This window comes from Sturnus vulgaris, chromosome 20 (assembly GCF_052056855.1).
Source record: "Sturnus vulgaris isolate bStuVul1 chromosome 20, bStuVul1.hap1, whole genome shotgun sequence".
NCBI classification, from domain to species: Eukaryota; Metazoa; Chordata; class Aves; order Passeriformes; family Sturnidae; genus Sturnus; species Sturnus vulgaris.
Window position 1 is genome coordinate 2296150 of NC_142262.1, and position 23115 is coordinate 2319264.

General features: G+C 45.9%; 1 protein-coding gene across 2 annotated transcripts in view; it reads left to right on the plus strand.

Annotated features, from left to right (window-relative positions):
* The window catches only part of ABCA5 (ATP binding cassette subfamily A member 5), a 38049-nt gene that overhangs the window by 9371 nt on the left and 5563 nt on the right, over positions 1-23115 (plus strand). For both annotated transcript variants that reach the window (XM_088176683.1, XM_088176684.1), the window contains 28 exons: positions 394-535; positions 1336-1524; positions 1770-1917; positions 2588-2756; positions 4225-4283; positions 4763-4873; positions 5133-5308; positions 5935-6054; positions 6741-6879; positions 7731-7821; positions 10000-10139; positions 12005-12124; positions 13929-14130; positions 14379-14548; positions 15037-15170; positions 16034-16171; positions 16788-16901; positions 17111-17281; positions 18282-18395; positions 18683-18820; positions 19566-19640; positions 20127-20218; positions 20720-20846; positions 20931-21048; positions 21153-21244; positions 21408-21583; positions 22135-22210; positions 22288-22382. In XM_088176683.1, coding sequence (XP_088032809.1) covers positions 394-535; positions 1336-1524; positions 1770-1917; positions 2588-2756; positions 4225-4283; positions 4763-4873; positions 5133-5308; positions 5935-6054; positions 6741-6879; positions 7731-7821; positions 10000-10139; positions 12005-12124; positions 13929-14130; positions 14379-14548; positions 15037-15170; positions 16034-16171; positions 16788-16901; positions 17111-17281; positions 18282-18395; positions 18683-18820; positions 19566-19640; positions 20127-20218; positions 20720-20846; positions 20931-21048; positions 21153-21244; positions 21408-21583; positions 22135-22210; positions 22288-22382 — 3636 coding nt within the window. The remainder of the gene's footprint in view (positions 1-393; positions 536-1335; positions 1525-1769; positions 1918-2587; positions 2757-4224; positions 4284-4762; positions 4874-5132; positions 5309-5934; positions 6055-6740; positions 6880-7730; positions 7822-9999; positions 10140-12004; positions 12125-13928; positions 14131-14378; positions 14549-15036; positions 15171-16033; positions 16172-16787; positions 16902-17110; positions 17282-18281; positions 18396-18682; positions 18821-19565; positions 19641-20126; positions 20219-20719; positions 20847-20930; positions 21049-21152; positions 21245-21407; positions 21584-22134; positions 22211-22287; positions 22383-23115) is intronic.

The window sequence follows — 23115 nt, forward strand, 5'->3', positions numbered from 1 at the left end:
ACACACACCACTGCTGTTTGCTGAGGTCAGAGCTCACAGCTCTTCTTTCCAACAGAGCAGGATTTTATTACCCTGCCCAGCACCCTGAATTAAATTTTAAACAGAATTTCTTGAATTATTGAAACCTATGACTCTGTTACCCTCTTTTACCTATACCAGGGAATTAATTATGCAGAAATTAATGGTGAATCACCTGATTGTGCATCTTCAGCTGCCCTGGCTCTCTGTGTGCCCAGGGATGTTCCCACTGATAAAAGATTATTTAGGTTTTGTTGCATGCTTACCCTTTGGTGCAGCTGTCTGGAATATTAAACACTGCTGGGTTTTGCTGTTTGTGTGGCTGGGGATTGATTCATTTTTCTGTTTTTTTTTTTCCCCCCTTTTTCTCCCTAGGCTGTCCTGGGTGCTGCTCTACGTGAGCCTGATTTTTGTCATGTCCATCCTCATGGCAGTGATCGCCACGGCCTCGTCCCTTTTCCCCCAGAGCAGTGCCTTTGTCATATTCCTCCTTTTTTTCCTCTATGGAGTCTCCTCAGTGAGTATTCCTGATCAAATGCTGCCTGGGATGGTTTTATTCCCTTCCCACCTGATCTTGTTTTCCCTCTGCCAGAATATTTGGGGTAAATGTTGTTCCTGTAGGGTTGAGCAGTGCTGGGAATCTGAGCTGTCCCAACCCTTCCCTGGTTTTTCTTTTTCCTGTTTGTAGGATGGGGTGCAGGTGTCACCCATCACCATGAACAATGCTTTTCTCTCCTGACTTTATAATTCCTGACTTTATAATCATCAGGTTTTTGAGTTCTAAACCCCAGAAATACTCTGCAGTCCAGGTCCCCTTCAAAACATTTCCTGTTACTACAGAGTGTGATGCTAAAACCATAACAAACTGTCAGAGAATTATAAAAAATACATTATAAATATGTTTATATATCCAATTTGTCTGAGTTCATAAGAGGAACAGTTGGACTCAATCTTGAAAGTCTTTTCCAGCTGAAAATTATTCCATGAGTGTGTGGGGGTGAATGCTGTAGTGACTATACCAGGAAAATAATATGATGGGCAGAGGCAGCTCTGGTATTTTCCCTACACAATTTCTTCTTTACTATTACTATTATTATTATTATTATTATTATTATTATTATACACAATTTCTTTTTTACTATTATTATTATTATCATAATCATCATCATTACTATTATTATTGTCATATCTACTATTAATATTATTGTTAATGGTATTATTAATATTAATGATACTGTTGATATGAATATAATAACAATAATAGAAATAATATCATCACTGCAGTACTTTCCTCTCTGCTTTCCCCTCTGCCCTCAGGTTTTCTTTGCCCTGATGCTGACTCCTCTGTTTAAGAAGTCCAAGCACGTGGGGATAGTGGAGTTCCTGGCAACTCTGGTTTTTGGCTTTGTGGGGCTCAACATCGTCCTGCTGGAGGATTTCCCCAAATCCTTCGTGTGGATCCTCAGTCCTTTGTGTCAGTGCAGCTTCTTAATTGGTGTTGCACAGGTAAATCCAGCACCAGCCAAGGATCATTTGCAAACAGCCCTCAAGTGGGTGTTTTAAATAGATATTTTATTTTAAATAAGCTGGTGATGCTGGAGAAAAAGCTTTATTTCATAAATAAATATCCAGCAATGTAAAGGAAATGTTACTCTTTGTGTCCCTTGTGATCTCAGTCCCTTTCTCATTATTTTGGGGTTTTTTGCACTGTGCTGTTTTGCCTTTTTGGTGTGTGACATGTCTCCCTGCAGGTCATGCATCTGGAGGATTATGAAGATGGGGCAACATTTGCAAACATCAATGCTGGTCCTTACCCTCTCTGTATCTCCCTGATTCTCCTGGTGCTGGACAGCATCTTCTACCTGCTTGTAGCTGTCTACCTTGACCAGGTGATCCCAGGTAAGCTCCTGCCAAAAACTGGGCTGTGGGAGAATCACCCTGAAATCCTGACTCCAGGCTGGCATCTCTCCCCTAAATTCCGTGGAGAAAGGAGGTGGTGCTGTTTTCACATAGAATTTTACACTTTTATCTGAAATAATTTATATTCTGTTAAAACTGTGAGGTGTGGGGAGGGGTTTTGACCTGGCCTTAAAAAGTTTAATTTGCCCCTCTTTCTAGAGGAAAAACCTCCTTCCTGAGTTAACTGCAACCTCAGCCTTTACAATTTCCTCTTGGAGGGCTGGAAATCAAAGAGTGCTCTGCCTCTTCCAGATCTCTCTCCCTGTGACAGAAGCAGTTGAACCTAAAACACAGAATAAAGTTGTTAATCTTGAGATTAAAGCCTGGTTAAGCCCCTCAGCTCTGTTCACCTCCAGTCCCTCTCTTTTCTCTCTGCCACGTTTAAATCACTGCTCATTCAGCACTGGGAGTTTCTCTGGAATAGAAGATTTACACATTTATTTAAATACTCGGCAAAAGTGGAGCTGCCAGCAGTGGGGCAGGGGAATCACGGCTTAGGTGGGAATTTGGCTGATGGAATTCCTCAGGAGCAGAGGTTTGGGCTGGCTGCAGCTGAGGGATGTTTGTGGTTGGTGCTGAGGAATTAATTTGCCTTTTGTGCTCTCCCCAGGGGAGTTTGGACTGCGCCGGACGCCCTTTTTCTTCATGAAACCCTCGTTTTGGTCAAAGCACAGGAAAAACTACAAGGAGCTGTATGAGAGCAGTGTCAACGGCAGCCTGAGCTTCAGTGAGATCGTGGAGCCTGTGCCTGCAGAATTCCAGGGCAAGGAAGCCATCAGGTAGAGCCCCTGCCCTGCCTGACTGTGCTGCTCACCTGCAGTTTGAAGAACCAGCCTTGGCTCTCCAATGTTCAGACAGCTCCTGGATTGCCAGAGCACACACACAGTGATCCCCATCCTCTGGGCTGTGGATCCAGGGATAAATCCTTGGGGAGAGGGTTTGGTGTCACTGAGTTCCCCTGCCCAGCCCTGCTGCTTTTCCATTCCCTTCATTTCTCACTGAGGCTGTGATTGGGTGCAGATGTTGGGTGCAGATGTTGGGTGCAGATGTTGGAACGCCGGCTCTGCTGGGAGGGTTCAGCTCCTGGGAGTGGAGTGCACATTTGAGGGGACAAAGCTGAATTCTGGGTTCATGGGAAGGCTGTGGTGTTCTCCTAGACCAGAAGGGAATTTCATGGTGGTTTTGCCCAGCTGCCACATAGAGGAGGGTGAAAGGAAACAGGGGAGTGATGTCCACAATGTCACCTTTTTGCTGTGCTTTGTGTCACCTCTTGTCTTGCTGTCGTTGCTTTTTGGGGTTTCTGAGCTGTTGTTTCCATCATTTCCCAGTGGTGTATCCTCATGGGAGATGGGGAGCTCTGCATCTTCACTCCTGGTTGGCTTCACTAATCTCCAATATTTGAGTTCAGTGAGCAGCAGGAGTTTTGTGTTGTCCACACCACCCACATCTCTTTGGGCATCTGCCACAGGTCCAGGAGTCCAGTTTGAATCCTGATGTTCCCATGAGAACATCGTGGCTGTTGTTGCATTATCCATTCACTCAGGACTCTTTCCACATCATCCCTCAACCAGTCTTGTCATCTTTCCATGGGCAACTTTTATTTTCTTTTGAACTCGTTGTGTTCCCCATTGCTCCCCCTCCATAATCCACTCACCATCCTCATTTTTCAGGGTGATGAGGCTTCCAAAATCCATCCTTGCTTTGGTGCCTCCAGACAAACTGGCTGTTCTTTTCCTTTGGAAAAACAGCACGGCTGGAAGGAAGGTTTTTACCTCTCTTGAAAAGAAAAATACCTGCTTGCTTTTACCTGTTTTTGATCAAGGGCTGTCAGGAATCACATCTTTGGAGTCCATTCTGCTGCTAACACCTCTTCTCCATGTCATGTCTGTGGAGTCTCCTGTTGTGCTGTGCTGGGGAGTAGCTAGAGAGAAATTCTCTTTCCTCACTTGGGAAGCCTTTAGTGCATTGTTCCACCACGTGAAAGAGACTCAGATTTGAAATAATTCGGCTTATCATCACAGGAAATATCTTAAAAGGTGACCAGGAAAAACTTTCTGATTGCAGGATGGAGATGGGCAGAGTTCTGGGAGAACCTGTCCAGTCTCTTGACTTGCCTCTATGGATTTTTAACACATCTGGTGCCACTGTGCTCTGCTTGGCTTCTTGTGGTTGTTGCTGAGTGTTGGTGACTCAAAATGCCATGTGAGGGTGCTGAAATAGTTGATGCCACGATGTGTTTTCTTTCAGGATCAGCTGTGTTCAGAAAACATACAGGAAAAAGGGGGAAACGGTGGAGGCTCTCAGAAGTAAGAACATTTCAGCTCTTTAGCTGCTCATGGGATGCAGAGGAGCAGTAGCTGAGCTGCTGAGTGATCTTTGGTGTTTCAGTTCAGGCTGGTTTTGGTTTCTTTTGGAGGGGTGGGGCCCTGGAGCACGAATGCCAGATATGCTTGTGTGTGTCCTCTCTCACACAGTGCTGTCTAAACCAGCACCCCAAAAATGAGCCCTTCATCCCTAAGGAATCGCCCCCAGTTCCTCCTCTGCCCGTGTAGTGCTGTCACCTCGCCTGCCCCACCTCCCTGATGGTGTCACCTCCTTTCCCTGGGTGCCTTTGGAACGTGGCCACCCCCAGTGTGTGTGTGTGACCATCCCAGCCTGGCCATGGGGTGTCCCCCAGGCAGGGTGTGATTGCACCCCCCAAATGTGAGCATTTGGGTCGAGGCTGGGACCCTCAGGGAGCCAAGGTGCCACGGTGACACCCGCTCTTGCTGTGCCCTGGGAGCAGATTTGTCCTTTGACATCTACGAGGGGCAGATCACAGCGCTGCTGGGGCACAGCGGCACCGGGAAGACGACGCTGATGAACATCCTCTGCGGGCTGTGCCCTCCCACCGATGGTGAGTGCAGCCCTGGGGGAGCCCTGCTTCCAAACCTGGCCTCAAAGCCCTGCTGTTTATTCCAGCAGGCACCACATTGCCTTAGGGTAAAGCCTGAAAGAGCCCCCTTGGAATTCCTGTCCACGCAGGGCTGGAAAATTCTCTCTGCTGGTTCCTTTTCTAGTGGAGAGTTCCCAGCCCATGGCAGGGGAATGAGATGAGCTTCAAGGCTCACTCCAACCCAGAAAGCATTCCGTGTTTTTATGCTGATTTCTTTCAGGGTTTGTCTCAGTCTATGGGCACAGGGTGTCAGAGATCGATGAGATGCTGGAGGTGCGGCAGATCGCAGGGGTGTGTCCCCAGGCTGACATCCACTTCGACATTCTGACTGTGGAGGAGAACCTCTCCATCTTTGCTGCCATCAAGGGCATCCCTCAGAACGATCTGATACAAGAGGTAACTCACCTGGGCACAGGTGTTGTCTTACATGCACCTTTTTAACCTAGAAATCAAAATATCCTTGCAGGGTTTTCCTTTTGCAGGGAAATATTACAATGCACAGAGAGGTACAGGCAGATATTTTTGACAAGGATAAACTTTCAGTTTTTTTCTAAGATTGAAATGCCCATGAAATATTTTAAATCTGGCATTTAAATGTTTTAAATCTGGCATTTAGGTCCAATTATAGACACCATTAAGAGGTTACTCACCTGGGCACAGGTGTTGTCTTACGTGCACCTTTTTAATCTAGAAATCAAAATATCCTTGCGGGTTTTCCTTTTGCAGGGAAATATTACAATGCACAGAGAGGTACAGGCAGATGTTTTAACAAGGATAAACTTTTAATTTTTTTCCTCAGATTGAAATGCCCATGAAATTTTTTAAATCTGGCATTTAAATGTTTTAAATCTGGCATTTAGGTCCAATTATAGACACCATTAAACTTTGTGTGTAGGTTGTGCAGTTCAGATACAGAACACGCTGGGAACCAGCAGCAGTTAATTTGAATGTTAATTGTTAATCTCGTTTAAAAAAAAATTAGGGTTTTTTTTAACAATAAATGTATTTCTTGCATTTTCAAGGTGCAGAAGGTGTTGCTGGATTTGGAGATGCAGCCCATCAGGGACAATCAAGCCAAAAAATTGAGTGGAGGGCAGAAGAGGAGGCTGTCAGTGGGAGTTGCTGTTCTTGGGAACCCCAAGGTGAGAGGGATGGAATTATTCTCAGTTTGGTGTTGCTGATCCATGGAAAGCTTGGTCTCTCTTGTCAAAACCAACTAATGTGCAAAATGCAGAAATTGTTCCTTTGAGTGCCTTTTTTTCTTCTTTTATGGTTTAATTACAATCATTTCGATATCTCAGCCTTTGTGCTTGAGGCTCAGGTCATGGCAGCAGCTTTGGATTTGATCTCTTTGGCAAATAAATCGTGTGGCAAAGTTTTGTGTGTCATTTCTGGCAGGCAGCATTTATCCCCCAAGAGTGAAATTGTTGGATGCTTTTCTTCCAAGGCCATCCAGGAACTGGGAGCAGGAACAGAGGCAGAGAGCTCTTTGTGTGACAGCTCTGTCATTTCTGGCCTGTGAGGACAGGCACTGCTTTGAGATCTGAGGTTAAAAATGATGTGTGTGACATTTCCTGGGGGTTTTAAAAGCAGGTGTGTGTGTTTAACCCTCGGTAGAAAGAGTGACTCCGTGGCTAATAATTCGATAGGAACCAGAATAAAACAGGCTGTGGCATTAATTCATTACGGGATTTTTCCATTTGCCACAAGAGTGACAAAAGCTGCCTTGTTATTCTGGGATGTTCCCTGTTTCACAGGAAGAACTGGCAGTTCTGGGGAGGGATTGCAGAGCTCAGGGCTTTGTAAATCCCTGCTGCTTTTCCCCCAGGTTCTGCTGCTGGACGAGCCCACGGCAGGGATGGATCCCTGCTCCCGTCACATCGTGTGGAACCTGCTGAGGAGCAGGAAAGCCAGAGGAGTGACAGTGTTCAGCACCCACTTCATGGACGAGGCTGACATCCTGGCTGGTGAGCCCTGCCCTGCCCTGGCTGCCTTGGACTTGTTGGGTTTAATTCTCTGCTGCTCTGGGCACCGATTTGTTGGGGTTGTGGTTGTTTTCTTTAAAAAGCCAAGCAGCTCATAGCTGCTGTAAAGTTGTTTATTGAAAAGGCACATCAGTGTGGGAAGACACAGAGTCACAAAAATGTTAAAATCCACTCTTAAGCTTTGCTTTAGAGTCCCAAATAAAAGCAGAGGCTGCTCCCAGCAGGGCTGATGTTGCTGTGGCAGCTCCTGCCTTGTTTGGGTGATGATGATGATGATGATGATGATGATGATGATGATGATGAGGAGAATGAAATCTGGAAGTCAGGTCCTTGAGATAGGCAGCACTGATCAGATAAAGGCAGGAAGGGCTATTGGGAAGTCTGATTTTTGCAGGCTGGTAATAGATACAACTTATTTGGAAAACATAATGTTCATAACAAGGTGATTTAAAACAGAATGATGTAATCATATATTTCCCTTTATCTCATGCCCATGCTTCACTTCAGACTTCAGAATTGTGGTTTATACAAACCCCAATACTTTTGTGATTAACACCAGTCTTTTATCAATTATTACAAGAGGCACCTCTCTGCTTTTCCTTTTCCTTTTCCTTTTCCTTTTCCTTTTCCTTTTCCTTTTCCTTTTCCTTTTCCTTTTCCTTTTCCTTTTCCTTTTCCTTTTCCTTTTCCTTTTCCTTTTCCTTTTCCTTTTCCTTTTCCTTTTCCTTTTCCTTTTCCTTTTCCTTTTCCTTTTCCTTTTCCTTTTCCTTTTCCTTTTCCTTTTCCTTTTCCTTTCCCTTTCCCTTTCCCTTTCCCTTTTCCCTCCTGTGCAGATCGTAAAGCTGTGATTTCCCAGGGGATGCTCAAGTGTCTGGGCTCGTCCCTGTTCCTCAAGAGCAAGTGGGGCATTGGATATCGCCTCAGGTGACTCTGCTGCTCCTCTTCTTCCCTGACAAAGCACCCCCAGTGGTTTGGCTTTATTAATTTGAGATTTTGTTTTGGTTAAAAAATAATTTATTTCTGAATTTAGCGGTGTTCATGTCGTATTTCATTAGTATTTCGTAATTTAATTCGTATTTATAGCTCATTTTGTTGTTTATAAGGTTATTATAGTTCTATGTTTTATATATAATTTATTTATATCTCTATACACTAATCGATTATTATTAAAGTATTTCTTAGAATTAGTATTTAGTAATTTAATTAATATTTTTATATTATTTATTTATAAGATTATTATAATTATATAATTTATTCATATGTCTATATATTATTTTATTACTATTATATTATTATTAAGGTATTTATTATAATTTAGTATTTTCTTATTTAATTAGTATCTAGATATAATTTTATTCTTTATAAAATTTATTGTAATCATTATATTTCTATAATTCTATATATAATTTATTTCTCTATTTTTATTATCTAGATATAATTTATTTCTATTTTATATATTCATTATAATATTATTATTAAGTATTTATTATAATTCAGTATTTAATTAGTATTTAGTATTTTATTAGTATTAGTATTTAATAGTATTAATTAGTATTAATATAGTATTTAATATTTAATTTAGTATTTAATTAGTATTAGCATTAGTACTAGTTTTAGAATTAGTATTAGTATTAATTTATGTGGTATGTAAGTTTTTCTTAAGCTTGCTAATTTTTACCCTATAAATTCACAAAAACACAAATTTAACTTTCTCCATAACTTCATAACTTATCACTTCTCAAAACCAACCCTTAATTAATTTTTACCAAACACAACAAAAACCTCAACAACTCTTTAAAAAAAAAAAAATAACTTCCATAAACGAATACAAAACCAACAGAGCACCCCCAAAAAAATCCTTTTAGCCTGGAATGGTGCAGTGAATGTCTGAAACCCCAAATCTGAAACCCCAAATCTGAAACCCCAGATTTTAAACCCCCAACCTTAAAGCCCAAATCTGAAACCCCCAAACCTGAAACCCCAAATCTGAAACCCCCAAACCATAAAGCCCAAACCCCAAACCTTAAAACTCAAACCCCAAACCTTAAACCCCAAACCTTTAACCCCAAACCCCAAACATTTGACCCCAAACCTGAAACCCTAAACGTTTGACCCCAAACCCCAAGCTTTAAACCCTTGACCCCAAACCTTTAACCCCAAACCCCAAACCTTTTGTCCTCCAAACCCCAAACCTGAAACCCAAACATTTGATCCCAGACTTTAAACCCTTTACCACAAACCGTTGACCGCAAACCCCAAAGCCTTGGCCCCAAATCCCAAACCCTTGACCCCAAAGCCCCAAACTCCAAAGCCTTGACCCCAAAGCCTGATCCCAAAGCCCTGACCCCAAAGCACCAAACCCAAAGCCCTGACCCCAAAGCCTTGACCCCAAAGCCCCAAACCCCTGAGTGCAAACCCCAAAGCCTTGACTCCCAAGCCCAGACCCCAAACCCCAAAGCCTTGACTGCAAAGCCCTGACCCAAACCCTTGACCCCAAAGCCCAAAGCCTGACCCCAAAGCCCAAAGCCTGACCCCAAAGCCCTGACTCCAAACCCCAAAACCTTGACCCCAAAGCCCTAACCCCAAAGCCCTAACCCCAAAGCCCTGACCCCAAAGCCCAAAGCCTGACCCCAAAGCCCTGACCCCAAAGCCCTGACCCCAAACCCCAAAGCCCAAATCCTGACCCCAAAGCCCTGACCCCAAAGCCTGACCCCAAATCCTGACTCCAAATCCTGACCCCAAAGCCCTGACCCCAAAGCTCAAAGCCTGACCCCAAAGCCTGACCCCAAATCCTGACCCCAAAGCCCAAAGCCCTGACCCCAAACCCTTGACCCCAAAGCCCTGACCCCAAACCCCAAATCCTGACCCCAAAGCCTGACCCCAAACCCTTGACCCCAAAGCCCTGACCCCAAACCCCAAATCCTGACCCCAAAGCCTGACCCCAAAGCCTGACCCCAAACCCTTGACCCCAAAGCCCTGACCCCAAACCCCAAATCCTGACCCCAAAGCCCTGACCCCAAAGCCCTGACCCCAAACCCCAAAGCCCTGACCCCAAACCCCAAAGCCTGACCCCAAAGCCTGACCCCAAAGCCCGTTTCCCAGCATGCACATGGACTCGTACTGCGATGCCGAGGCCACCACGTTGCTGATCCGGCAGCACATCCCTGCAGCCAGCCTGCTGCAGCACAGCCACCAGCAGCTGGTCTACAGCCTGCCCCTGAGGGACATGGACAAGTTCCCAGGTATTTGGGCCACTTGGCAGGGATCTGTGGGGTTTTGGAGGGATTTGTGGGGTTTTGTAGGTGTTTATGGGGTTTCGTAGGGATTTATGGGGTTTCGTAGGTAGTTGTGTGGTTTCATAGGTGCTGGTGCAGTTTTGGAGGTGTATTCGTGGAGTTTTGCAGGTATTTGTGCAGTGTTTTTAGGTATTTGTGCAGCGTTTTTAGGTATTTGTGGGGTTTTTTAGGTATTTGTGGGGTTTTGCAGGTATTTGTGGGGTTCTGCAGGTATTTGTGTGGTTTCGTAGGTGCTGGTGCAGTTTTGTAGGTGTATTCGTGGATTTTTGTAGGTATTTGTGGGGTTTTGTATGTATTTGTGCAGTTTTGCAGGTATTTGTGTGGTTTTGTGGGGTTTTGCAGGTATTTCTGGGGTTTTGGAGGTATATTCGTGGAGTTCTGCAGGTTTTTGTGGAGTTCTGCAGGTATTTGTGGAGTTTTGCAGGTGTTAGTGGGGTTTTGCAGGTATTTGTGGGGTTTTATGTTGCAGGGATCAGTGACTGCAATGGGGTGTTTAGTAAGCATGAGCCTGATGTTCTTGATCAAGTGCCCGTTGTACCTTTATGTTTTTATATTTTTTATTATTATTATTTGCTCGGTGGGGAAGTCGGGGAGGGTTTTGTCAGGTGAGTGAGGATTTTGTCACCTCTTGCAGTGAGCTCTGAGGGGTTGGAGCAAGGGCTGGGGAGGAAACCTTTCCACCTGAGCATCCCCTGCTCCTGCACAATCACCACCCTCTTGCACGGAAGAAAAGAACAGGAAGCAGGAAAATCCCAAATCCTACCAAAAAAAAAAAAAAAAACCTACAAAAACTGCAAAGAGCCTTAAAATTCCGTGGAGAGAGGCAGCAGGGAGCAGAGGGGAGGATTTCACTAGGTGGCAGCAATTATCTGAGGATTATTGGGCAGGGCTCCTTGCTGGCCTCCCAGAAATAAATGAAATAAATCCTGAGCCCTTTGCACCGTGTGGGAATCCAAGGGAGCACCAATATTGATGGGAACATGCAGCTGGTATTCCATAAATTTATTTTTTTTTTCCCTGTTGCATCGGAGTGAATGATTTCTGTGCTTTGCCACTGGGTGCCCCTCTGCAAAAAAGCTGAGGTTGAATCAATTTCCCCCAAACTATTTCCCTGAGGTTGGGAACACAACTGGGACAGGAGAAATTATAGAGAGTTGAGGAGTATTGTCAAATATCCAAGTGCTCCTCCCATTTTATGCATTTGAATTTCCCTTCAGCTTCACCTTGGCACTGAAGCTCCTGTTTTTTTAAGTCCTTATTTCATAGGATTGATAAAAATCCAGTTAAATTTTTCACCCCAAGGTGCTGTTAAATTCTCTCACTCTGAACCTCACGTTGGTCTTCAAGCTCTGTGCCCTGTCCAGCATCTCCTGCCTGGTTAACCTGGCCCTAAACATCTGGGAATTCTTTTTCATATATATATAAAAATACGTATTTTTACAGATAAAAGTGACTCAATAGTTTTATTTCTAAGATCCTTGTGCAGGGATTTAGACAAGTTGTCCTGGGGATGATTTTTCCAGGAGAGTTCACCTTGAACCTGCCCTGAGGAAACTTTGAGCCCAGGATCTTCAGGGATGCTGAGACAATTTTAGAAGCACCACAACTTTAGCAAAACCACATTTCCTGACCACGGACACTAAAATTTAATTCTAAAAGGAGCCTGTCCCACCTTGGCTCTCAAACCACAACCTGTGCTTTCTGATTTATCTGCTGTTCCCACCGGGCAGGAGGGTTTGGGGCTGTGTGTGATGTGCCTGATTTTTCTTGGAAGTGCTGGAGCAGAGTTCCAGAGCTGCCTCTGTCCCTAGGTTTGTTCTCTGACCTGGACACCCATTCCCACCTGGGGGTCATCACCTATGGGGTGTCCATGACCACGCTGGAGGACGTGTACCTGAAGCTGGAAGTGGAGGCAGAGATTGATCAAGCAGGTGGGAAGGACCAGGGCTCTTCCCTTGGCTCCCCTCGATTGTGTTTTCATCTTCTTTTTCTGCCAGGGTTGGGATTAAAAGCTCAGGATGGTGTTTCTTGTTCAGACTCAGTTTATTAATTCTTATCTATATCACAGTCCCACAAACCCTGAGTTCCACAGCACCTCAAGGTAACGAGCTGAAAATGGAGACATCTCTCTCTGCAAGGCCTTTTAAGGACCAACTGTCCAATTAAGAAAACACACCTAAATTATCTTTACTTTTAACCCAATAACCAAACACTCGTGGCCCTCAATGCAGATTTTTCTATCCAATTAAACAAAATCACCCAAACCCATGAAGAAGAAGGTGGAGAAGAAGGACGAAGCCTTTGCACCTGACCTGAGGCTGTGCAGAAAGCTCCCAAAATGGAATGACAGAACAGGGATTGTGGGTGTGTAGCTGAAACTTAAGAGTTTAAGGGTTTAGAATATAGTAATAGATATATAAAGCCAGATGGAGGTTTTAGGGCAGAGTTCTCAGTGCCTGTCAGCACAGAAAGCCTCAAATTCTCAGTGACCAGGGTTCCAACACCCCTCAGCTTTGGGGTGCTCTCAGTTCCTGTGCATTTGTCACTGCCAGCAGGAGGGGACAAGGAAAACGTCCCTCACAGGGTGCTGCTCCAGCATCTGGGGATCTTTGGGTTCCCATAACGTTCCAGGCTGTTGAAATATTCAACCTGGAAACCAGGAGAAGGCAGTGAATTGGGTGGGGAGTGATTCTGGGAGCATCCAGGGGAAAAGCTTTTTAACTGATTAATTTTTTATCCAGCCAGCTCACATCTGACTGCTTGGCTTTGCATTTACTTGCCTTTTAAAATGCCCTTTACTTTCCTAATGGAGTTTGCTTTCAAAAAATTATAAATGTGCAGGATAAAATTAATTTTCAGCCTGTTTTGTGAACAGTAGCTGCACTTAGGGCTGAAACAGCTCAGCTTGTCTCACTTTAAATTAACTTTCAATCCAAATGAGAAGTTGGGACTGCTTAATGCTACTCCAGAATGAGTCAGGTTTTTTTTTTTTTAATGTCAGTTTTGAATGGTTTGAGCTGTTTTAATTGTTCTAGAGCTTTCTGTGTGATCCAGAATTCTTAGCATGAGTAAATATATGTACTCTGTATGGAAATGACTCCCTAATTAGACTGACTGCCCTGCTGCACAGGGATCCTGTGTGGGTTTAAAAGGATTTAACAGCTGAACCTGCACGTGCTGGGTAATGCAGGTGCACTCACAGGCCAAGGGTGTGAAACTGGGGCAATCCTGCACCTTTAGGTGTCAAACTTTTGAACCATCAATCCCAAGGGTGACTGGGACTGGATGGGGCTGCCCAGGGAGGTGCTGGAGTCTGTCCCTGGAGGTGTTTATGGGATGGAGGTGGGACATTACAGCCATGGTCACAGGCTGGACTCGAGGATCTCAGAGCTCTTTTCCAGCCTTGTTGAGTCTGTGGTTTAAAACACCAGGATTTCCCAAAGAAATGCTCCTTCATTTGTGCTGTCTCAGCTTTGATGATCTGCTGTGTGTGTGGTGGTTGGGTTGGGTCAGTGACCTTGGGGTTAAACTGAGGGATTGGGATGGGATGATGGGATGGGATAATGGGATGGGATAATGGGATGGGATGGGATGGGATGGGATGGGATGGGTGAGGTGAATCCTTCAACAGGAAGAACAAGGCATCTCTGGCCCCTGGCTCCACCTGCTCTCCCATTCCCACCCCCAGCCCTGTCAGAGCATCAATTCCCTGGGGTTTTCTCTGCCCTCTCTCAGATTACAGCGTGTTCCACTCCCAGCAAGCTCAGGATGAGATGGACACCAAATCCCTGGATGACATGGAGCAGAGCCTGCTGGTGCTGTCTGAGGCCAAGGCACCAGCCATGAGCAACTCAGCCCTGTGGAAGAAGCAGGTTTCCACCATAGCCAAAGTGCATTTCCTCAGTCTGAAACGGGAGAACAAATGTGTCAGAGTTATGTGAGTACTGGGGCTCCTCTGTGTGTGTGTGTCCCCAAAGCTGTCTGAGTGACACCAGAGAAAGCACAGCCTGCCCTCCATTTTCCCCCATAGTAACCTTTTAAAAATATCAAGTGTGGAGCTGTAATTTCTGTTCATAAATTGTTTTTTTTTGGGGTGAGGGAGATGGTTTTTTTAATAGCATGAACAGAAAACTGCCTTGGCTTTCACTGAGTTGTAACAAACCCCAGACTTTTATTTCTTTTCAGGTTGCTGCTTTTCCTCATTTTCCTTGTAGTTCAGATTTTGTTGTTTTTCATACACCACATCATCAAAAATGCTGTAGCTGCTATCAGACTCTCCCCAGATTTGTATATGCTGAAGCCTGGAGAGAATTACCACAAGTACAGGAGTCGGCTCCTGCTGCAGAACTCCACAGGTAAGGCAGCAGCTCCTGTCTCCACTTCTCTCCTCCTCCCAGTTTTTGGGCTTTTTCCTTGGAATTAACCCAGATGAAGAATCTCCAAGTGCCCATGGTGGTTAACTCTCAGTTTGTGCCATGGGGTTTGGTTTGGAGATCCTCCTCCCATCTCCATGACCTCGTTCTTGCTGTGTCAGAAGATGATTCAGGGTGAAAGAAGTGGCCAGAAACATTGAGATAAATCGATATTAAAATCCTGCTGTAAAACATCTGGGAAAATTCCTCTTTGTTTCAACGGAGGATGTTTTAAAAGTGCCCAGCAGGAACCCAGGCAGTAAAAACCAGCACCTGTTTGGGCTGTGCATTGATAATTCCGTGTAAAATCCTCCAGGCTGGTGATGAGGAGGGATTTTAAGGACGTGTCTTAAGGCTGGGGAGTGGCTGGATTTGATGACCCTGGAGGTCTTTTCCAGCTTAAATGGTTCCACGTTGTTTTCTGTCCCCAGAGTCGGATATCAGTGACATTGTGCACTCCCTGGGCACCATGAACATCCTGTGGGAGATGTTCAATGACAGTGATTATGTGTCAGTGGCACCTCACAGTGCAGCTCTGAACGTGTTTGCCCTCCAGTCCAGGCAGGTAAGGCACACACTGGGCTGTGCCCAGGCAGCAGCTGCTGGGGCTGGTTTGTGAAATTCTTACCTGAAAAGCAGCTCTGGAGTCATTGAATCAAATAATGTTATATCATACTGCTTATACAAGAGGCTGCAAAGAGGGCAGAGTGGGAATAATAGCAAAGTAAATGTTCTTTCATAATTATAATTACAGTAAGCCAATCAAACTTCCATCCCCTTTTCTTCCCCACAAGGACACAGAAAGCCACGAGAAATGTTCTACTTCACAGGACACCTGGCAGAGGAATTTTTAATTTTTTTTTTTTTTACATTTGTACTGCCTGAATTACAGTTTGACAGAAGTATAATTCCATGGTTCTCTCATGTGTAAAGAAAAATCAGTTTCTTGGGCTGTACGTGTTGACAGTAACAGGAAGATCTGAACTTTGGGATCATATTTAATCCCCAGCAAGGGAACTGCTTTGCAATGTGCCAGCTCTGGCTCTTGTTCCCGTTTTTATTCCCTGACACTGCTGCCATCAGTGTGACAGTGCTGCACATCTTTGCCTGTCTGGTTTGAAATCCATTAGCAGGATCATCCCAGAGCAGCTCCTTGTGTGTTTTGTTTCCCAGACTGTAATTGTCTGGAGTGCCATTTGTCAAGAGTGTCACTGCTCTGTGAAACATGCTGGGAATTTATTCCCAGGAATTTCTCCTCTGAGAGCAGGAGTTTTTCTGAATCAGGCTGTGTGTGACGAGCACCCTGAGCAGCCCAGAGCTTCCTGCAAAGCCCTTGATTATGCAAAGATTTATCCCAGTGTTCAGGTTTAATTAAGGAGAGCCCTCTCAGGACAGAAGGATAAATACAGCACATATTTTTCTTCCCAGAATTATGTTTTCAACATCATATTCAACAGCACCATGGTGCATTCCCTGCCAGTTTTGATGAATATTGTCAGCAACCTCCTCCTGCGCAGTCTGAACGTGACTGAGAGCATCCAGATCTGGAGCAACCCCTTCATTCAGGTGAGCAGCTCCCAAAAAAATCACCCTGGGACACTGTGGGGAGGGCAGAGCATCCCTGGGTGGGAGGGGAGTGCAGAGACACCCCACAAGCCAAGGGAAAAGCTGGCTGGGACTGTCTGGGGGGTTTAAGAGATGGGAAAGGTGCATTTTGCTCTGCAGGTTGTGGAAGGGGAGGAAAAAAAGAGGATGTTGTGCCAGGAATTAAAGATTGGGTGGGGCTTGGAGCAGCCCAGTCCAGTGGAGGGAGGTGGGGGTTGGAATGAGATGATCCCTGCAGTTCTTTCCAACCCAAACCATTCCATGGTCCTGTGAATTAATTCATTATGAGTTTGTTGGAGGTTGCCTGCAGTTCTTCGTCTGTGCAGGGCTGGAGGGGCCTTCAGGAGAGGAGGGGACTTGCTGCAGGAGATAAATGCTCTGAAAGTTCTTCAGTTATTATTTATTCCTCATATAAATACTCCCACAGCATCCACAGGTGTTTTTCTTCCTGCTGCAGCTCAGGTGATCCTGACATCCACAGACTTTTTATTTTAGTATTCACAGCCGTGCTCCAGTTCCTCATGCAGCATTCTTTTGGTCACATTCTGACACTGAATAAATGTGATTTCTATCCCAGGATCTTCCAGACACCATTTTCAGGCTGGAGATCTATTTTGAAGCCGTGTTACTGGGAATCATCATCACTGGGATGCCTCCCTACTTTGCCATGGACAACGCAGAAAACCACAAGGTAACGCCCAGGTGTCCCTGCAGAGATGCACAGGGGGCTGAAAACCCTGGGATTTGGGGAAAGATCCCAAGAGGGGTTTAAAACAATGCAGCGAGTGGCAGATTTAGGAAAAGCTTTTCTGTGCAAAGCCGAGCTTGGCAATAACGATTCACACAACGTGAATTGTAATTAACACGTGATTAACGCTGTGTTCCCTTCCCCTGCTGCAGATCAAGGCTTACACCCAGCTGAAGATTGCAGGGCTCTACCCCTCAGCTTACTGGACTGGCCAGGCTGTGGTGGATCTTCCTCTGTTCTTCCTCATCCTCACCCTGATGATTGGCAGCCTCTTCGCCTTCCACTACGGCGTTTATTTCTACGTGGGCAAGTTCCTGGCTGTGGTGAGTCCGGGCTGGGCTCAGAGCAGGGTTCCCTCGTTCTCCTCAAGTCTTTCATTCTCCTCACTTGGTTCAGCTGAATTTTCCCCATGGATCCACAGGGAAAACGCTGCTGGCACAAAGTGAGAATGTTTCTCACGGGGAAAACGGCTCAGAGTTGGGAGTTTCATTCAGGACTGGAATCAAATAAAGCAGCAGGGGAGGTTGAGGTTGGACACTGGAAGGATTTGTTCACAGAAAGGGTGGTTGGCACTGGAAGGGGCTGTCCAGGAGAGGGGCTGGAGTCTCTGTCCTGGAGGTGTTGAAGGTGAGGTGGCTCTTGGTGCCCTGGTCTGCTTGGTCACAGGCTGGACTCACATCTCAAAGCTTTATTCCAGCATTGTTGATTCTGAAAACGCTGGGATTTTCCAAGGAAATTCTCCTTTCTCTGTGTTGAGGTTGAGAATTGCTCTGTTTGCCCAAGTGCTGCTGCTGCCAAGGGCACAGTGACTTTGAGCAGAGCCCATCTCTGCAGCAGATGGGATTACATGGAGGAGACCACAAGATTTCATGCCTTTGATATTCAGAGCAGCCTTCCCTGTGATGCTGGCTGGAATTGAGAGGAATTCCCAGCTGCTTTTCCCGAGTTAATCAGATTTGGGATGTGGCTGCAGGGCTGCTTTGCTACCCTTGTTTGAATTTCTACAAAAATTCGATGGTGGAATTCTTAGTATTTGCCAGAATCTCGAGGTCAGCATTTATGGGAGCCTGTGTTACAAAAAAAAAAAAAAAAAAAAAAAGGGAAAGAGTTTAAAGGAAGCTGAAGGGGGGAATTTTGCCTCTCCACACATTCTTTGTGTCTTTAATAATATATTCTCTATGCACCAAGGCAGCAAAATACATTAAATAAAGTGACAAAGATGAATCCAGAGTTCTGTATCACACTGAGGTAATTCCAGTTGATCCTTATGCAAAAAAACCTTCCTGCTGCACATTTCCTGAGAAACCTTTCCTGTCTCTGCAGATTTTCTGCCTGATTGGTTACGTCCCCTCAGTCGTGCTCTTCACCTACGTGGTTTCCTTCACCTTCAGAAAAGTCCAGAACACGAAGGAGTTTTGGTCATTTATATTTTCAGTGGTGAGTGACTTGGCCTGGAGCTGGGATGAGTGGGAAGACTGGGGATCTCCAAAGCCACAGCAGAAAATCCCTGTTATTTTGTTGAACTGTGTGTCCCTAATTGTTATTTTGTTGAACTGTGTGTCCCTAATGAACAGGAAATGGGAAACTTTTACCAATGTCTCACTCACTGCCATACCCTGAGTGATAACAGCTTTAAGAAAAAGTGCCTTAAATTCATTAACTTATGCTTAGAGAGTCTGAAGTGGATGAAAATGGACTTTTTCTTCCCCTTGTCTTTGGTACAGACAGCCTTGCTCTGCACAGTTGTCACTGAAGTGTCCTTTTTCCTGGACCATTACCTGGTAACCACAATCCTGCATTATGTCTTCTCCATCTTCATTCCTATTTATCCCCTTATTGGCTGCCTGATCTGTTTTATAAAGGTAAGGGCACTCCAGGGATCCTTTCCAGAGCTCTTGGAGACGGCTGGGGTGGGGTGGGTGTCTTTTAGTGTCCTCTGGAGCCACTAAACACATGAAGAATCACAACTGCTTGGGGAAAAATCACCTTTTTCCCATTTTAAGCAAAGTGGTTTGGTTTTAAAATGGGGAAAGCAGCAAGTTTGCCATGAAATTTCCTTTCTCTGAGGGAAGGGATCCTACAAAAAAGATGGAGAGGGACTTTGAACAAGGGATGGAGTGACAGGACAAGGGGGAATAGCTCCAAGCTGACAGAGAGGAGGGGTTAGATTGGATTTTGGGAAGGAATTCCTGGCTGTGAGGGTGGGCAGGCCCTGGCACAGGGTGCCCAGAGCAGCTGTGGCTGCCCCTGGATCCCTGGAAGTGCCCAAGGCCAGGCTGGACGGGGCTTGGAGGAACAGGGGATGGAGTGAGATGGGCTTTGAGGTCTCTTCCAACCCAAACCATTCCATGATTCTGTGATATTCCAAGGAAAGCCACGCAGTGAGCCAGCCCAGAGATGGGACCTGGCTTAATTGGGAGTGGGTGGCTTGAGAGCAGCAGCAGCCCCAGGGTTTGGATGGAGCTGCTGCATTTTTTTTTTGGAGATTCTCTGCAGAGCTCAGGAAGTGCTTGGGCACAGCCTGAATGACTAAGATGAAAGCAGAGTGTAGAAAATGGAGTCTCTGTAGGTGATTTTTGACTGACCACGTTTCCCCTGAATTCCCAGGTCTCCTGGAAAGGCAAGAGTGAGAGTGGGGGATACCACGACCCCTGGGACCGGCTGCTGGTGGCAGTTCTGGCTGTGAGCATGGCTTTGGCCTCTCTTCTTTATTTATAAATCAGAAAAATTCCCAGTTTGCTGTAGGGAATTGTGATTCCTGCTGGGATCCCCCTCTTCCAATCATCTTTATCACTAAAGGTTTGCTCTGATGCTGAGCCTGCAGAGTCAGGAAAGCTGCTGTGCCCACCAGCTCAGCATCTGCTGCCCCTGTGCCTGATTAACACTGCCAGTATTAATTCTGATTATTATGGGAATCTCTGCTGATGGAGCAAGAGCTCCAGAGCAGGGACAAAAACCCCAAATAATTGCTTTTAAATCTCAACCCACTTTGGTTGTGCATCCTCAGACCCTCTGAGCAGCATTTCACGATACATTTAATATTCTTGGCAGCTCCAGCACTTGTGTGGTGGTGCAGAGCTGGAGCTCCTTGTCCCTCATCACCCTGGTGGGGTCTCCCCCAATCTCCCCAGCCTGGCTGGTGACCAGGGTGGTTTTTGTGTGCCTCAGCCCTACCTGCAGTGTGTGGTGTGGCTGTTCCTGCTGCGCTGCTTCGAGCTGAAGAACGGAGGGAGGACGGTGAGAGAAGATCCCTTCTTCAGGTGTGTCTCTTGAATGTTTTTTTTTTTTTCCAAGTTATTGTCCAAAGAAACTGGTTTTGAAGGTGCTGCTGGTGGTTAAACTGGGGTGTGCAGTGGAAGAAATAAAATACCTTTCATTACATCCCATCTGAAATTGTCACTGAGGTGCAGAAATGGGGGGTTTGTTTCCTTTCGAGTTACATCACTGCAAAATCAGGGATTTTAAAAGGATGTTCCCAATGTAAAAACAAGGGAATTGCCATTCCCTCTGCATACAGAGATCCTGCAGCCCCACAAATGGCTCAACAAAGGATGTTCCCAATGTAAAAACAAGGGAATTGCCATTCCCACTGCATACAGGGATCCTGCAGCCCCACAAATGGCTGAGCTGAGCAGGGAGGTGACACAGTGACAGTCCCTGAACTCCTCTGGGCTGAGCTGCAGGAATCTGCCCATGGCTTTGAGCACCAAAAACCTGAGCCAAGCTCAGCTGAGAGCTTGTGCTGTTTTCCTCCCTTTTAGGAAATGTTTTACCAAAGCCAAGCCCTGGAAATTCCCAGATGTGCCTCACGAGGAGAACGAGGATGAGGATGTGAAGGCGGAGAGGCTGCGTGTCAAAGAGATCCTGAGCAGCCCCAGGAGTGAGGAGGTAAAGCCCTGTGTGCCCAAACCCCACATCTGGAGCTCCCCAGAGCTGCTGGGATCTGCAGCCACCCCCCCTCTTCCCTGCCAGATGCCAGCAATCCTGGTCAGCAGCCTGCACAAGGAGTTTGATGAAAGGAAGGAGTTTCTTCTGGGGAGAAAAATAAAGAAAGTGGCGACCAAACATGTTTCCCTCTGTGTGAAGAAAGGTTGGAGTTCAGCTGCTTTGCTGTTGAGCTGTTTCATTTATAAAAATAACTCTTGGAACCATTTATCTGATCTCGTGGGCAATGTTTGTGTTGTCCTTTTTCAGGAGAAATCCTGGGTTTGTTGGGACCCAATGGAGCTGGGAAAAGCACATTAATTAACATGCTTGTTGGGGAGATTGAGCCAACCAGTGGGCAGGTATGTGCCATGTTACAGTTACACAAAAAATCAACCCATATTTCGATTTTATTGTTATTATTGCAGGCACTCCTGAGGGCATTTTGCTAAAACCATGCCAAAAAAAAAAAAAATTGGGAAATTTGTAAGATTCTGGATTAAGATCTGGGTGTTTTCCTTGCAGGTTCTGATGGGAGATGATTCCTTGGGGCTGAGCAGTGAGGATGACTCTGTGAAATTCGTGGGGTACTGTCCTCAAACAAATCCTCTCTGGCCAGATATCACATTGCAGGAACACTTTGAGATTTATGGTGCTATCAAAGGCATGAGCCAGTCTGATGTTAAAGAAGTCATCAAGCGGTGAGCAGTTCATTACAGGAATCTTTGGGCTTGAACTGAAGTTGCCTTAGCTTTTTTTATCTTCAGGCTTACTGCTGGAGGGGTTTTAGCCTTTTTTTGTGTTTTGTTTTTTTCCCCTCTCACCTTTCCTAATGCAATTTTTCTTTCCATTTAAGTTTGGTTTTAAGGTTGGTTGAAATTCCGCGATTTTGAATTCGCGGGTGAGATGAAGGAGATGAAGGTTCAGCCACACAACATTCAATTGGGATTTTTAATTCTGATATATGTATTTTTAAAGTTATTTTTTTAAGGTTATGAAGTACTAACGGTGACCTTTGTAGATTCTGCAAGGACGAGCAGTCCTGGCCTTGGAGCTGTTTCTGTGTTGTCACCACAGGCTCCTCCAGGACGGGTGGTTTTGGATGGAAGCTCCAGTTCTGCTTTTTATTCTGCTTTTTTTTATACTTGATACCCAAATATTTGTAACTGAGCTCTTCTTGTGCATTCTCTGGTGAGGGGGAAGCCAATCCATCCCCCTCCCAGCCTTCCCCACCTGCTCCTTCCCTCCCCAGCATCGCCAGCGTGCTGGATCTAAAGGACCACCTGCAGAAGACAACCAAGAAGTTGGGAATGGGGCTGAAACGCAAGGTATGGGGGGCTCTGGGGTCACTCTGGGGTCCCCAGCACCCTGCCTGTCCTCACCCTGCCCCTCTGCCTTCCCCCAGCTCTGCTTTGCCCTCAGCATGCTGGGCAACCCTCGGGTCACGCTGCTGGACGAGCCCTCCACAGGCATGGATCCCAAAGCCAAGCAGCACATGTGGTGAGTGCTGCACACATCAGCCTGCTCCGGGGGCTCAGTGAGCCCTGCTGACTCCAGGGACAGCCCCACACAGGGAATTACACAGTGGGGTGGCTTGGAAGGCACCCTGAAGATCACCCAGTTCCACCCCCCTGCTGTGGGCAGGGATAGCTTCCACTACAGCAGAATAATTTCTGCTCAAAATCCCAGCCAGCCCTGCCCTCTGGCAGTGCGAGCCATTCCCTGTGTCCTGTCCCTCCATCCCTTGTCCCAGGTTCCTCTCCAGCTCTCCTGGAGCCCCTTTAGGCACTGGAAGGGGCTCTCAGAGCTTGGATTGAACACCCCCAACTCAGCCTGTGTCCATAGCAGAAGTGCTCCAGCTCTTGGAGCATCTCCGTGGGCTCCTCTGGACTCACTCCAGCAGCTCCTGCTGTGCTGGGAGCCCCAGAGCTGGACACAGGACTGCAGGTGGGGTCTCACAAGAAAAGCCCAACCTGTGTGCCAGGTGCAGTGCAGCTGTGTCCTCTCCCAGAACTACTTGGGAATTACAGGCTTGAAAGTTGAAAGAAATCCTTAAAATAATAGGATAGCAGTTTGAATGTGACTGAGAGCATCCAGATTTGGAGCAACCCCTTGATTCAGGTGAGCAGCTCCCAAAAAATCACCCTGGGACACTGTGGGGAGGGCAGAGCATCCCTTGAAACTTGAATACAAATTCAGGCAGTCTTTAGGAAATGGAGGTGTTAATTGTTGC